Here is a 13,523-nt window from a genome sequence, read left to right as displayed (position 1 = left end):
AAAACATTACTCATATGTAAAATAATATTACATCGCCAGCTGACTGCCGTTATTTTAACATAAGTGCACTTTCCAATGTGTTGACATACCAGGTTACATTGATAGTCATAGAACAGACTGTTCTGTTATTCGGCCTTGTTATTGGTGGTTAGCAAAGTCACTTTTCAGTTCAGGCCTGAAATTGTATGGTTCTCTGGGAGATTGAGAGGCTCATGGCATTACAGCTACAAAATGGTGTAGTAGCTGTATATTCATGTGGGTTAGTCTTATTGCTTCCTAGTGAAATGATTCCTTATGTGTATTGACAATGCCCCACTGCAATGTCTGAAAGTGTGCAGTGCTGAATTAGGCACCACTGCCCATCTGCTCCACCTCTTGTTTGCAAAAATTGGCTTCATCACAGTGCTGTTCCTCGCTTGTTCTGCTTGCCAGTCCTCCATGACTGGACAAATGAACACCACCAAAAAATCTAAATTTTTTGGACCTTCTAAGTGGCTAGATTACCTATGAGTGTGGCTCTTGATATTATGGTCATGACTTGATGAGTCTGGGTTGATTAGGAGTATCACTTAAAGTTAGAGTGTGCCGAAAACCTTAATTTTAGTTGAGGGTAGAGAAAGAAGTATAAAAAACCTTTGTCAAGTTTTTTTTTTATTGCACTCTGTATCTGTTTTGGGGAGATTTACTCTTTTGTCTTGGTGGGCATTTTCGTGGGGCTAGAGAATGAGGGGAAATCCAAAATATTATCATTGTCACTGGAACAGGAGGTGAGGGGAAATCGTCCAATGGGGATGCTTGTTCTATAGACAGCTAAGACCACATTCCCCACACTCTGGGGAGATTTCTTCTTATTCCCTGTCGTATATGGAACCACTCCAGAAGGTACACAATTAGCGATACAACCCTAGATTTTTTTGCCTTTTCCACTCTTCCTTTTCATCAGGATGAAGGGTTAAAAAATGAAGGGGTGCAGACTGACCTAACTTGGGCTGCAGTAGGAATAAATGTGGCATGTGCTCAATTTATACCCTTGTATACAGCAGGAGGCTTTATTAAAACCTGGTACAAATCAGTAACGTGCAATCACAAAGCGCAAACATTCAGTTCTCTTCTTCAGAGAAGTTATATTGTATTCATGGCACACCTTGCAAGCTTGCATATAGTTCATATAGGGTGCTGTAGTAAATTGGTTGATGGCGCCACCATGCAATTATAGGCAAATAAGGATCTGAACCAGCACACCTTGATATAGTGATAATCATATCCTTTATTCAAATGATTGACCTGTTATGCCTTTTGCTTTATGTGAACAAAGCCAAGATTATCACTATACCAAGTTTTGCTGGTGAAGATCTGTTCCTCAGTCCTTTTACTGTGGTATAATATAATAAATAAACTTTCATAAATGTTTCCAGGCCTGTTTTTGCTGACATTTCTTGAAGGTTAAGCCCCTTACACACGGCAGGTCCAATCAGGTCCGTGTATCAGTTTTCCAGGTTGAATAGTCCATTCACTCTTATGGATAGGTGGGTGAAAATGGATGCCCCATCTGAACGGGGCCTTGACTGGTTATCATTTATCATATAGTACATAAATACAAGATGAGAAACAATGGCAAACATATGTGAAGAATAGTGTAAAGAGGACCGTGATGCTGCCCACAGCAACCATTTGATTGCCAATTGATTTCCCTATCACTCAAAACTAAAATAGGGTTATGGAGCACATGTATTGATTTTGCTTTATTTTTAACAGATTTAACACTGGGTAAACCTGTGTGCTCTGTTGTCATATAATTAAATGTTTGTAACAGTTATGCCATTCTTTTGTTAATAATTTTCCTTTTTAGTTTTGTATTTTTTTTTACATGCGTTCTTTATTTTTTATTTAATCATCAACTTTACATGCATGCTACTTGTTTTGTTTTTGTTTTGTTTTTTATTTATGATTTTACATATTTTCCTTTTATGTTCCTTTTTATTTTTTAGTTCTGTTTGGTAAGTTGGAATTTTATTACTCTTCGTTTTTCATTCATCACATTATCATGACTGAAACAGCCTCCAGCTCCTCCTCATCAATGTTCTCCATTTCCCAACCACCAATCAAAATACTGGTAATTTTGAGAAGGTAAAATAAGGTAATACACCAAACACCAATGTGCCAAACCTTCTGACTAACCCATATATATATATATATAAATATATATATATATATATACACACATACATATACCCTCCTAATTTCCCCACTAGATGTCAAATAACCCATGTGTTTGCATAGTTATTACTGGGCAGAGAATGTCTACTTTCCAGTATGAAAAATTAATGAAGCCCATTCCTACTTATAAATGTTAATGGTTCTTTTTATATAGACTAAATTGTAGTTTCATTTTTAGTGTATTAAAATGTAATTTCAGAATTCTGCAAAGTGCATACTAACATACCTTTCGAGCATAAGCCTAATTTTACAACAGAAAATAGACCTTGCCTGGGCAAAGTGCTTTGAAAACCAGATAACTTTATTGGAAATATGGTAGATACCTTTGACGACTAATGAGTCACGAACCCAGTGTAAGGCCTCTTGCACACTGATCTGAAATGAAATGCATTGTTGTCTATGGGACATTGCACACAGCGATCAAAAGTAAAAAAAGTAAAGATCAGTAATACAGCATTGAGTATTGAGTGCAGTAATTTACTATCATGTGTGTGTTTACTTGTCATAAGGCCCTTGCAGATGGGCATCATAATTTACCGATGTTTGATGTTTACTTGTGACACCTGTGTGTCAGGGGCCTAAGTCTACAACTTCCATTAAAATAATACCTGGTGATCTGGCCATGAAGGTCCTTGTTTGGGCACTTCCTGTTATGGGTTGACAACTGTCTCCCAGCTGTACTTGGGCATTATCATACACGCACCCTGTGTGTTTTAAATAGTCTTCACAAATATGTGTAAGCAATGATGGAACATGGTCATGTAGACCTTACCAGGTCCAGGCTATAACATTTTAATTTTTGTTTGTGGCAAATCAGTATGTCTTAGCTTAGCCAGGGAATTTTTTTTTCCAAAAATGCAATGGGAGCTTCATCTGGTTTGCTATTTAATCTTAAAGGAGAAGTACAGCCAAAGCTTGTTTGGCTGTACTTCTCCTGTGGATCACAGGAGTGCAGTTCGTTCTGCACTCCTGTGACCTGTTTTCAGCAGACAGTGGGCTAAAGTCTGCTGTCTGCTGACGTCACAGAGGCGGTCCAGGCTCCGGCAAGATAGTGAAAATGGAGTCGGGATTCACCCACATGCCTGGACTGGCACCCAGCTCAGCCTCTCAATGAGCCGCTGAGAGCTTGAGTCTGCTGTTCCCGCCCCCTCCACAGCCCACTGCTCCAATGAGAGCAGGGGGGCAAAGCAGAAAGCTGGTGACTGATAGTCAGCATTTCTCTGCTCGTGGAGCTCTGAGAACCGAGCAATCAGTGTAAGATCTCTCAGTTCTTAGTGTTAAGCCCCATACACACTATCAGTTTTTCTGCTGAGTTTTTCCTTCAGGTTTACCAAAACCATGTAGTACAAGGGCCTGCCTGATTGCATGCAAATTGAAACTCCTAAGGTTTGACCTCAATTTATATGGTTTTGGTAAATCTGAAGGAAAAACTCAGCAAATAAACTGTGCTGGGAGACAGATACAGCATCTAGGTAAGCATGATTCTTAAATTGAAAAAAAAACAAAACATACTTATCTTTTAACAGTGAAGGGAGGAATCTGAACAGTCCCATACCAAGGGGGATTCTCATGTACTGGACTGTAATTAGTTACTTCTACAAGTAGTTACAAGTACATTTTAACCTCTGCTAATATTTTTGTTTTGAATAATACTGTCTGCAGCTTTTCATTTAAAACACCAATCTGATTTTTAATGAGCCCACAATACTTGAAATAGTCTTAGTGGCACTTGAATAGAACCATGAATGCAAATATGTATTCTAGCCTGAAGAATTCCTTGGTGCCTCCAAGTTGTACATATTTTTCTTTGCTGAGGGAAAGTTAAATAGCATAGAGGCATAGGATTCCACATGGGTGGGCATCAAAGCTGATTTTACAGTGAAATTTACTTTGAGATTTAAAACAGCCATAATGGCTGTGACTAAGTTCTCCTGGCCGGTTCCTTGTTCCACTGCGATGTTAATTTTCCATGACTATATACTGTGTGTGTGAATCTTTTTCCTCTTCCATGTAATTTCTCATCTTAAACTGTCATCTCTTACTGGGCTGTTGCTAAGTAGGTAATACGTCTCTCCTACTCTCTTATAAGCAGTGTTTGCTTGAAATTAAAACCCCATTGGCTATTTCTGGGATCCCCATACCTCTAACAGGCAAAAAAACTAAACAAAAAAAAAAACTTTAGGATCTACATGTGGCCACTCTTGTCTATATGTCAGTGGTCAGAGGTGTGGTGAGCATAGTCACAGCACACCTCCCATAAATTTGTATTCATCTTAAAGTCATAAACTGAAAGCAGCACCCACACTGCAAGGATTAACTGCTCAATTAGTCAGGGGAGAATTAAAGCATTTTACTTACCAGATTCTCTGCACCCCTGGCAGTGCACGCTCCCCCATGCTCTGGCGTTGGACTGTTCTTGGACGTCCTCCATGGACAATGCATTGGCCTTTATGAGGTCAGAATAGGGTTGCCACCTCATACCTTTAAAACTGAACACATATTAATTACACATGCTCTGTGGCTGATCAAGGAGGTATTTAAACTCGCTTGGTGCCTTCTCTGCATTAAATTAGCCTCAGAACCTGTGTAATTCATATGTGTTTGGGTTTAAAGGAATAAGGTGGCAACCCTAGGTTACCCAGAACCTTAGCATGCTAGAGCATTGGGGAGAAGACGCTGAGGGGACCAGTCTAGCAGAGGAACAGGTAAGTAAATCTACTTTTCTGTGCCCCCTAGTCCTAAATGAAAAATGAACCATTGCAATGCGGGCATAGCCTCACTTCAAGGGAGAGTTTTCAAGTTTCGTGGAGCTCAACTTTAAAGCAGAATGGCACAGATAGCAAATTGTTCTGGTTGACAACACAATTATTAATTTTGTTTGGTCAAAGTGCAGCTTCATCTAAAAGTTTGATTACGATAGAATAGAAGAGGGTTAGAACCTCTGTCAATTTTCAGTTGATGTCTGTATCCTTGATAGGGAGATTCACTCTCACCTCTGGTATATGATAGATGCCAGGCAGAAGAGAAAGCGCTGAAAAATCTCCTCAATGGAGTTACAATAGCAATCACAATATATATATTTTTTTGTTGGGTAAGGGATAGAACCTCTGTCAGATTTTTTAAAGAGCACCTAGATGGAGAGAGGCTCCCTCATTAGAGATTACAACTGAGGCACAGGCACAACAGAACACAAAAGAGAAAAGGTACCAAACGTACATTCAGAGTGCTGTAGGCAATTGGGGAATCATAGCTCCACTGACCACTGTGCCCAGGGAGAAAAGTAAGGACCAGAAGGAGGAAATGCAGAGTAAAGTAGAGGGGGAATGAGGAAGGAGAAAAGGGATGGTGGGGAGAATCCCGCTACATTAGAATGAGCCCTTCAACTCCGTCAAATCAAAGGATTGGAGATGAGAAAGGTTAACAGATTCAAATTCAATACAATAAATAGACTCTATGTTGCAACAAAGTTCTGATAGTGGTCATGTAAGTGAGTGGTTAGTTTGTCCATTCTCATAATATTATTTAATTCAGCATCCCATTCCCTGATATGCAGAATAGTGATCAACCTACAGTGCCTAAGGATCAGTGCTCTGCCACCAGAACAGAGAACACGGAGAAGACTTTCTCTGTCAGGTTATTATGGATATATGTGTCCTCATTAAGAACATTTTCTTTTACATCCTGTCCATTCAAAACAGGAAGTAAATGAAAATGCTCCACTTGAGGACCAGTAAAAAACAGACAGAGGTTCTAACGTATTTTTGTTTTGGCAGGCATTTGGTTGTAAAGTACTATATAGAGACATGCAAATTAATCATCTGCCCCTAGAAAAGAGAAGGCAGAGAAATCCCTTTCTCTTTCAGAATTGTATTGATGTCTTTGTCCTCACTAGGGAAATTTCCTTTGACTTCCAGTCCAATGGGTGTCAAAATGGAAAGTTAATGAAAATCTCCCCAGTGAAGACCCAAACAGCAGAAAAAACATGCAAGTTCTAACTTATGCCCATGCTGTCCAAATGTAATAAAATGTTAGTGTTTGGTCAGAATTTGGCTTTAAAGTATTATATAAAGACCTGCAAATGGATGCAGAAACGATGTCTCTTTTTTTTTTTCTGGATATAGAAATTTGCTGAAACTTCATGTATTTTATCTCCAGGTGCAGCTGCAGATTTCCATAAACATATAACATATGGTTCCCAACATATCCTGTTTACTCTTAGATGAAGTGACCATACAAACTGTATAAACCAGCATAAGAGGAAAAAGCTGGTAGAGCTGAAAATACAACTTTGTTCATTCTGTTCTCAAGCTCCAAGTTCCAAGGCTCATTCTCACCAGATGTGTTGTCAGGCATTTTCCTGTATCCTCCAACAGCATGGACGTTAGAAAATCTGTTATTTGAGTCTGTTTCACCCAATGCGTAGTGCTTCATACTGCACTTTGGGTGCATTGACTTGTAGTTTGTCATTCAATAAGCAGAACTATAGTTTTGCAAAAAAAAAAAAAAACATTAATTCAGCCCACATTGTGACAAGTCCTTAAAGATAATCCTGCCACAGAGACCTCTGTATTAATAAAAAAATCCTATTAGGCACTCTATGCAAATTGCTGTCAAAGCATTGTGCAAACATCCTTACCTACTGTATATATAGCTTTCTTGTTATTGTATATATTCCTCTTGTATAACACTTGCCTACATAAAGCATTTTTCAGCCAATTAAAGCAATTATGAGACTTGTCCCGTTGGCCACTTTTGCATTTGAGCCTCTAGCAGTTACATGAGCTGCTATTGTCACAGCCAAGGTGTCACATTGCATTAATTCTTTTTAAAGAGACTCTGTGAGCAACTTAAAAAAGTGTAGGTAATAGCACAAACAAATCAAGTATTTTACATGCTTACTTGCATCATTTTTTCATAAACCTTTTCATAAACCTTTATAATTGACTTGCAATGCAACTTGTAAGAAAATCTGACTATATAAGAAGATTCAATTCCTTAACAGAACCCCTTTTCTCCTTACACGTCATTGCTCTCTCCTCTTCTGGGAGTGTCTACTTACTCTTTGTGCTGGCCCAGCTCCTTTACCCCTCATTTTACCTCTGTATATAACCCTTTATGTAGCTGCCAGGGTAGGAGCAAAAGAGAATACTATGGGGGTTATTTACTAAAGCTAGAGAGTGCAAAGCCTTGTTCAACTCTGCATAGAAACCAATCATCTTTCAGGTTTTATTGCCAAAGCTTACTTGAACAAGCTGAAATTAGAAGCTGATTGGCTACCATTCACACCTGCACCAGATTCTGAGTGCACCAGCTTTAGTAAATCTTCCCCTATGTGTTGCCTAAGTGGTTGACTTAATAAGGAAACTAGAGTAGACTGTGCACTTTGCAAAGTGCAAATGCACTTTGCAAGAGCAGTTGCTCCAGAGCTTAGTAAATGAGCAGAAGCCCTACTGACTTCCATTATCCAATCATGTGCAAGCAAAAATTCTTTTTTTTTTTTCCTTGCACGTTATTGGGTACAAATTGAAACGTTACCTTATTTATCAAGCTCTAAAGCAACTGCACTTGTATGGTGCAACTGCACTTTGCAAAGTGCACAGTCTATTTGACTTTAGTAATTCAATCCCTAAGTGACAACTCTGAGTTTGCAGGGGCTGCTGACATTACATCCAAGATGGCAGCTCATAGCAGCAGATTTAAGACTTTTGATTGTCTATCCAGGGGAGGCTTTAACAGGTAAATAACATGCCTAAAATATGTTGAAATGAACGGTCTGCTGACCCAGTCTCTTTAAATTAGTTGATAAGCTGCACATGTGATCATCCACAAAATGCCTGTCCACACTATGCCAGCCAGAAACTTTCTCTTTAAATAAATAGTATTCTGTGCAATTTCCTTACATTGAGCAACCAAAATGAATTGATAGATGTCTTTTAGTATAACTAGGGTTTTCAGAAATCTTCAGGGACAGATTCTTTATGAGCTGATAGTTGACAGAGGATTACCTTGTCAGCCTATGGAAATATTAGGTTACAAAATATTCCCAGATTCCAACAGATGAGGAAGGAGAGGCCTATTCTGTCTCACACCAGATAATGAAAATATTATGAGAGTTTAATTGTATTGTCTTTTTTTAGAACCTCCAAATTTCGTGGTAAAGCCGCGTGATCATGTTGTGGCTTTGGGACGTACGGTCACATTCCAGTGCGAGGCAACAGGAAATCCACAGCCAGCCATCTTTTGGCAGAAGGAGGGTAGCCAGGTACTGTACTGTGTATTTTAATTTTTCCCAGTCAGTTTAATTGTAAACATATTTAATGATATGCAGATAATAAAAGCATGAATGGATGCACAGATTCTCTGTAGGTGAGCCATCAAACATGTTCATTCAGTGCTGCAGCTGAAAGGCTGACACAGATGAGCAGCTGGCTAAATTTGGATATCAAGATGGCTTCCATCGAGCTAAGGAATCTGCATACATCATTAACAGCAGCAGATTAATTTATGATCTGACAGGTACAATTTATTGTGCATTCAACGTGTGTTATTCTGAGATAAACAAGGGCTTGATTACATCAGTTAAAGGTCATCCATTTATCATACAGCTTCCAACTGAGTTTCATTACTTCAGTGAGATTTGTACAGTTTCCTGCTAATAGTTTGTCTTTCAAATTAGAGTAAAGCTTATACAACAGAAAAAATAGGCATGATATAAGTAATGCTATATTTATTCTCCAAAATTTGATTTGTGATACATCATTTTAGCAATGTATGCAGTGGCAAACTTCTCACAATCTTTGTGTTTTGTTCTGCTTTTTAATTATTTTGGATGTAATAAAAAAATAAACAGTGATTACAAAATAAATAAACTGGTCCCCCAGCTGGCTCATGTCATAATGTGCTAGTATGCACTGCACATTATGACAGGCTTACTTAAAAATGGATCCCTTCAGTGGCACACTGTCACCGCTGACAGGGACTCCATCTTCACCCAGTCTTCATTCCAGGTTCGTGAGCACCAACCAGTTGAATGGCTTAGCTGCAATGCTGTCACTCCCATGCATGGCCTCTCAATGGACTGCATGGCGTCCATTGAGAGCTCAATGAGCATGCGCCAGTGATGTCGCTGGCTGCTACACATGTAAATATCTCCTAAATGGTGCATGTTATACTTTAAAGTGATAGTGAACTCTACTTGTTATCTTGTACCTACAGGTAAGTTTTATTGTAGACTTACCTGTAGCTACAAGATAACAAGTGGTGTTTACGATCACTTTAAAGTATAACTGTAGCCAGGCATACTGTCTTCATTCAGGACCACCCACCTGCCCTTGCTTGCCTGTCATACTAGGATGTATGGCTCTGTCCCTACAGCTAATGCATCCCAATAGAGTAACATAGGGGCTGTAGTATACAAATAATAGCTAGAAGCAAAAATATAGCTCTTCATAGAGATTGGGTAGAGACAATTCAGAATAGTAGTCCAAACAAACACAAACAGTGTAGCGTCTATGGTAAAAATAAAAATAAAATTAACTTTGTTACTACATTTTCCTTAGAGTGCAACAAAATTGTTGCAATTTTTAAAGAACATCTTCCCATACTGTATGCTGGCAAAGATCTGTACAGTGCTATTAAGGGGGAGTTGCATTTTTTCTTGCAGAAGCGCCCCCAGTCTAGGTAGTATGTTGTCACCAAGTTTTTTTTGCTCTCAGAAGCCAAATAAACCACAGACATGGCTTTATACTATATGATCTTACATGTGTTGCCAAAACACCTGCAGACAGTGTCATAGATAAAAAAAGGAGCTCTGTGTCTTTCCTCTCAACCAAGAAAACATATACTATCAAACAATACATTAATTGCAATTCTAAATCTGTGGTTTATGTAATTCAATGCAGTGCCTGCAACTTGCAACATGTTGGGTATACTATACCTCCGTTGAGAGTTAGAACCTTGGAACATGTGAATGACACCACTAATATTAATGCCAAAAATATTTTAAATGCGTCAAAACATGTCCAAGAAGTACACCATGCCAATCTTAACGCCTTCTCTTTTTTTGGTGCTGGACAGGTTAAAAAACCTCCAAGAGGAGGTTATATTCATCCTATTTTGCTTAAAAGTGAAGTGTGGTGGATCCATACCCTTAATATTAGAAAACCATATGGCTTGACATGAGAAATGTGTATGCTTTGATGAAGGCTTCATAGCCAAAATGCATCAGTATATAGCCTGTATCCGCGTATCCATGTAACAAATAAATGACTTTTATTCAAGAGCAATCCAAGTTGCCAGCCTTCCTGATTAAAGTATTGCACCTGTGGGGCCTGAACACCCTGGCTAGAGCACTGGATCACAGTTTTTGGACTCTTATATTGGCAGTGGAGCTGGGGTAACATTTTGTTTCTCTCATCCCATTAGAGTAACATAGGCTGCCTGCATACAACACCCAGCAACAAATACCTTATTCAGGCTTCACAAACCATGGCACCTGTGTGAATGAGTGCCTTTCGCTCTAATTTGTATGTCAGAAGCTGGTTTTGCTTCATCTGCCAGCAAGGCCTTAGTAGTTTGCCAATCTACTTATCCCTAATTTAAGCATACCGGCTATAGTTGGCATCACCGATCGAGAGAAACATTTCCAATAGGTTGGTTGTACACCAGCTTGCCCATACATGGATCGAAAGAAACATTTCCAACAGGCTGGTCGTACACCAGCTTGCCCATATATGTAGCGAAAGAAAAATTTCCAACCGGCTGTTTGCACAGCCAACCTGCCCATACGTGGGTCACAATTCTGATTAAATTTGATTAATGTATGGCCAGCTTTAGATTATTCCTGTGTATTGTTTGGATTGTTTGTACCCATTTTTTGTGAGTGCTCTGACCATCCACCTGTTACATCTGCTATTGTCTATCATTGCTCCATTTACCTGTCTGCCCATTAATCTGCTCATGAGTGGCGGCTGGTGCTATATATTTTTTGGGGGGGGCGGCAAACAAACCCCCCCATCGCTTGTTCATCCCTCCTACCAACCCCACACTTACACCATCTAGGGCGCGGGCAGCTTTGGTTCTTTCCTGGTACTCCTCCTCCTCTGAGTCGGCTTCCTCCCTTGCAGCTTCACGCTACGCCTCTGGCTTCGCGGCAGCTTCCTCATCGTGGCTTCCCTCATCCTTCCCTCGGCGGCCAATACGATTGCTTCTCCTCTCAGCCCGCTTCTTGATTGGCCGGGAGGAGAGTCAGGAAGACAAATGCAAATATTAATTTGCTATTGCCAAACACCAGGGTGGGCTCGGGGCGCAGTGCTCTGTGCCCCAAGCCCGCCCTTTTTCAAAGTAAATTAGAGCCTCAGGCTCTAATCATGTGCTTAAAAAAAATACAAAAAAAACTGACATCCATTCTGGTGCCCTGCATGTAGATTAGGGTCAGAAACATGGATTAGTGGAGCAGCGCCCCTGCGCCACCTAATGTACATGACCAGAACTTTCTGTCATTTTTTCTGGACATCTGTCTGAGTCACTATTTTGCCTGTAAAGTGGCATCTCATTGTAGAATCTCAGAGTCAGATTAAATGTACAATTGGGCCATAAAATCAGTAGTAATACTATAACCTAAGAAAATTGATAGGTGTGCCTTTTTGATACCATCATCTTTCTAAACAAGCAGTGTAATAATGATTTTACCGCTGAGAGTACAATAAAATATGGAATTATTCAGTGTTTTAAAAAAATAATTTTTTTTACCAATTTAATCTGTAGAAAATTAAGACTCTGTGAGGTTGAACCAACTAAATTGCTTCTGTTAATTGGTATATTATTATTGTCTCAGCTGTAAATGAAAGCTGGTATATCCGTCCTGACAGAAAATAGAGAAGGTACAGTTATTAGATAGATAATGCGGTCATAGCGACAGACCTTGCTTGGATTGTACATGTGTATTTTGGGAGATACGGCACAATCTATTGAATTCTTGAATAATTTTACATGTATTTAAAATGTGGATTGCTGTTAACAGGAAAATGGTGATAGACAGCCATTAAACATGCTCCATAGCTATGTTTCTTTATACTGAGGGTGATTTACAAGGAAAGATGAGGCATAGGTGTCTATAGCAACCATTCACATGGGTGCCAGGACAAAAATCTTGGCTAAATAAGGTAAGAAAAAAATCTCCTTTATCCCATTGTTTCTAAACCAGCAAAAGGCAATAAGCAATCTAAAAAGGACAGTAACTCCAAGATTCCAATCAGCACCCTTATCTGTCTTAGTTATTATCCAATCTGAAATCATTCTTCTAAATACAATAACTTATGGTTGCTTCATGGTACCCTATTCACATTTCATCCTTTTACTGCCTTCTTAAAAACTGAATTTGCACAATAGAAGTTGATTTCTGGCATTCACATCAAAGGAAAGGCAAAGTGCTGTCAATACCAAGCAATCAAAATGTTTCTTTTTTTTTCAGCCAGTACTAGTTAGTTAAAACAACTGTTGCTATGGGGATTGAATATTCTGCTTTTATTCCAGTTCTCTTTAGGTTAAGAACATACAGATAATAGATTCAGATATACATCCAAAGCCCATGTAACAAAAGCAACATTTCCTCAAGCATTCGACATACCAATTGATTTTTCAGGTCATTGTGACATAATGTACTCAGCTAAATACTTTTATACCAAATGCTCCCCTTATGCTATTATGGGTACAAAATCAACTCTTGGTCCCTACTAATTATCAGGAGCCAGCAAGACAACTCTCAGTCATGTGACCACTGTGACAGCTGATCACAGTGGTCATGTGATCAACCAATCCTTCCTGTCTCCCCCACCTGGTGTAAAGACCAGGGGCATTGTGGCTGGGTGGAAATAGGTTAATAAGGGAAAATAGTACTAAAAATGTAGTGATATTTCCATTCTAAATGTATATCTTAAGCCAAAACATGTGTTATTTGTGTTGGCTAGAGTTGGGAAGGATTAAAATCCCTATCAGTCTTTAATCAGATTTACCTTAATTTCCTGCCTTGGACAATAGTAAGTGAGATGAAATCTTTCTAAAGTGTGAGAGAACTCACTTAAGGCCCAGAAAATCATATGAAAAATACCACTTTCTAAGCAATTGTGCCATAATCTGATCATTAGTACACAGTTTTCGAGAGCTGATCATGACAATTCATGCAAAATTATCTGATGAGACAAACACGAAAAAGTTTCTTGTACGATACCAGATTGTACAATTTATCATTAGTCAATACAGTTGCTGTCTGAAAATACAATACAGAAACAATACAATACTTGACATCA

The 13,523-nt window shown here is 39.0% G+C and overlaps 1 protein-coding gene across 4 annotated transcripts in view; it reads left to right on the top strand.

Annotated features, from left to right (window-relative positions):
- The window catches only part of ROBO1 (roundabout guidance receptor 1), a 1,605,434-nt gene that overhangs the window by 1,461,943 nt on the left and 129,968 nt on the right, over window positions 1–13,523 (top strand). For all 4 annotated transcript variants that reach the window (XM_077480101.1, XM_077480100.1, XM_077480099.1 and 1 more), the window contains one exon: window positions 8,355–8,479. In XM_077480101.1, coding sequence (XP_077336227.1) covers window positions 8,355–8,479 — 125 coding nt within the window. The remainder of the gene's footprint in view (window positions 1–8,354; window positions 8,480–13,523) is intronic.

The sequence above is a fragment of the Lithobates pipiens genome, unplaced genomic scaffold, assembly GCF_037356315.1.
Source record: "Lithobates pipiens isolate NorthernLeopardFrog02 unplaced genomic scaffold, aLitPip1_a1.2 Scaffold_16, whole genome shotgun sequence".
Classification (NCBI taxonomy): domain Eukaryota; kingdom Metazoa; phylum Chordata; class Amphibia; order Anura; family Ranidae; genus Lithobates; species Lithobates pipiens.
This window is presented reverse-complemented; position numbering and strand designations above follow the sequence as displayed.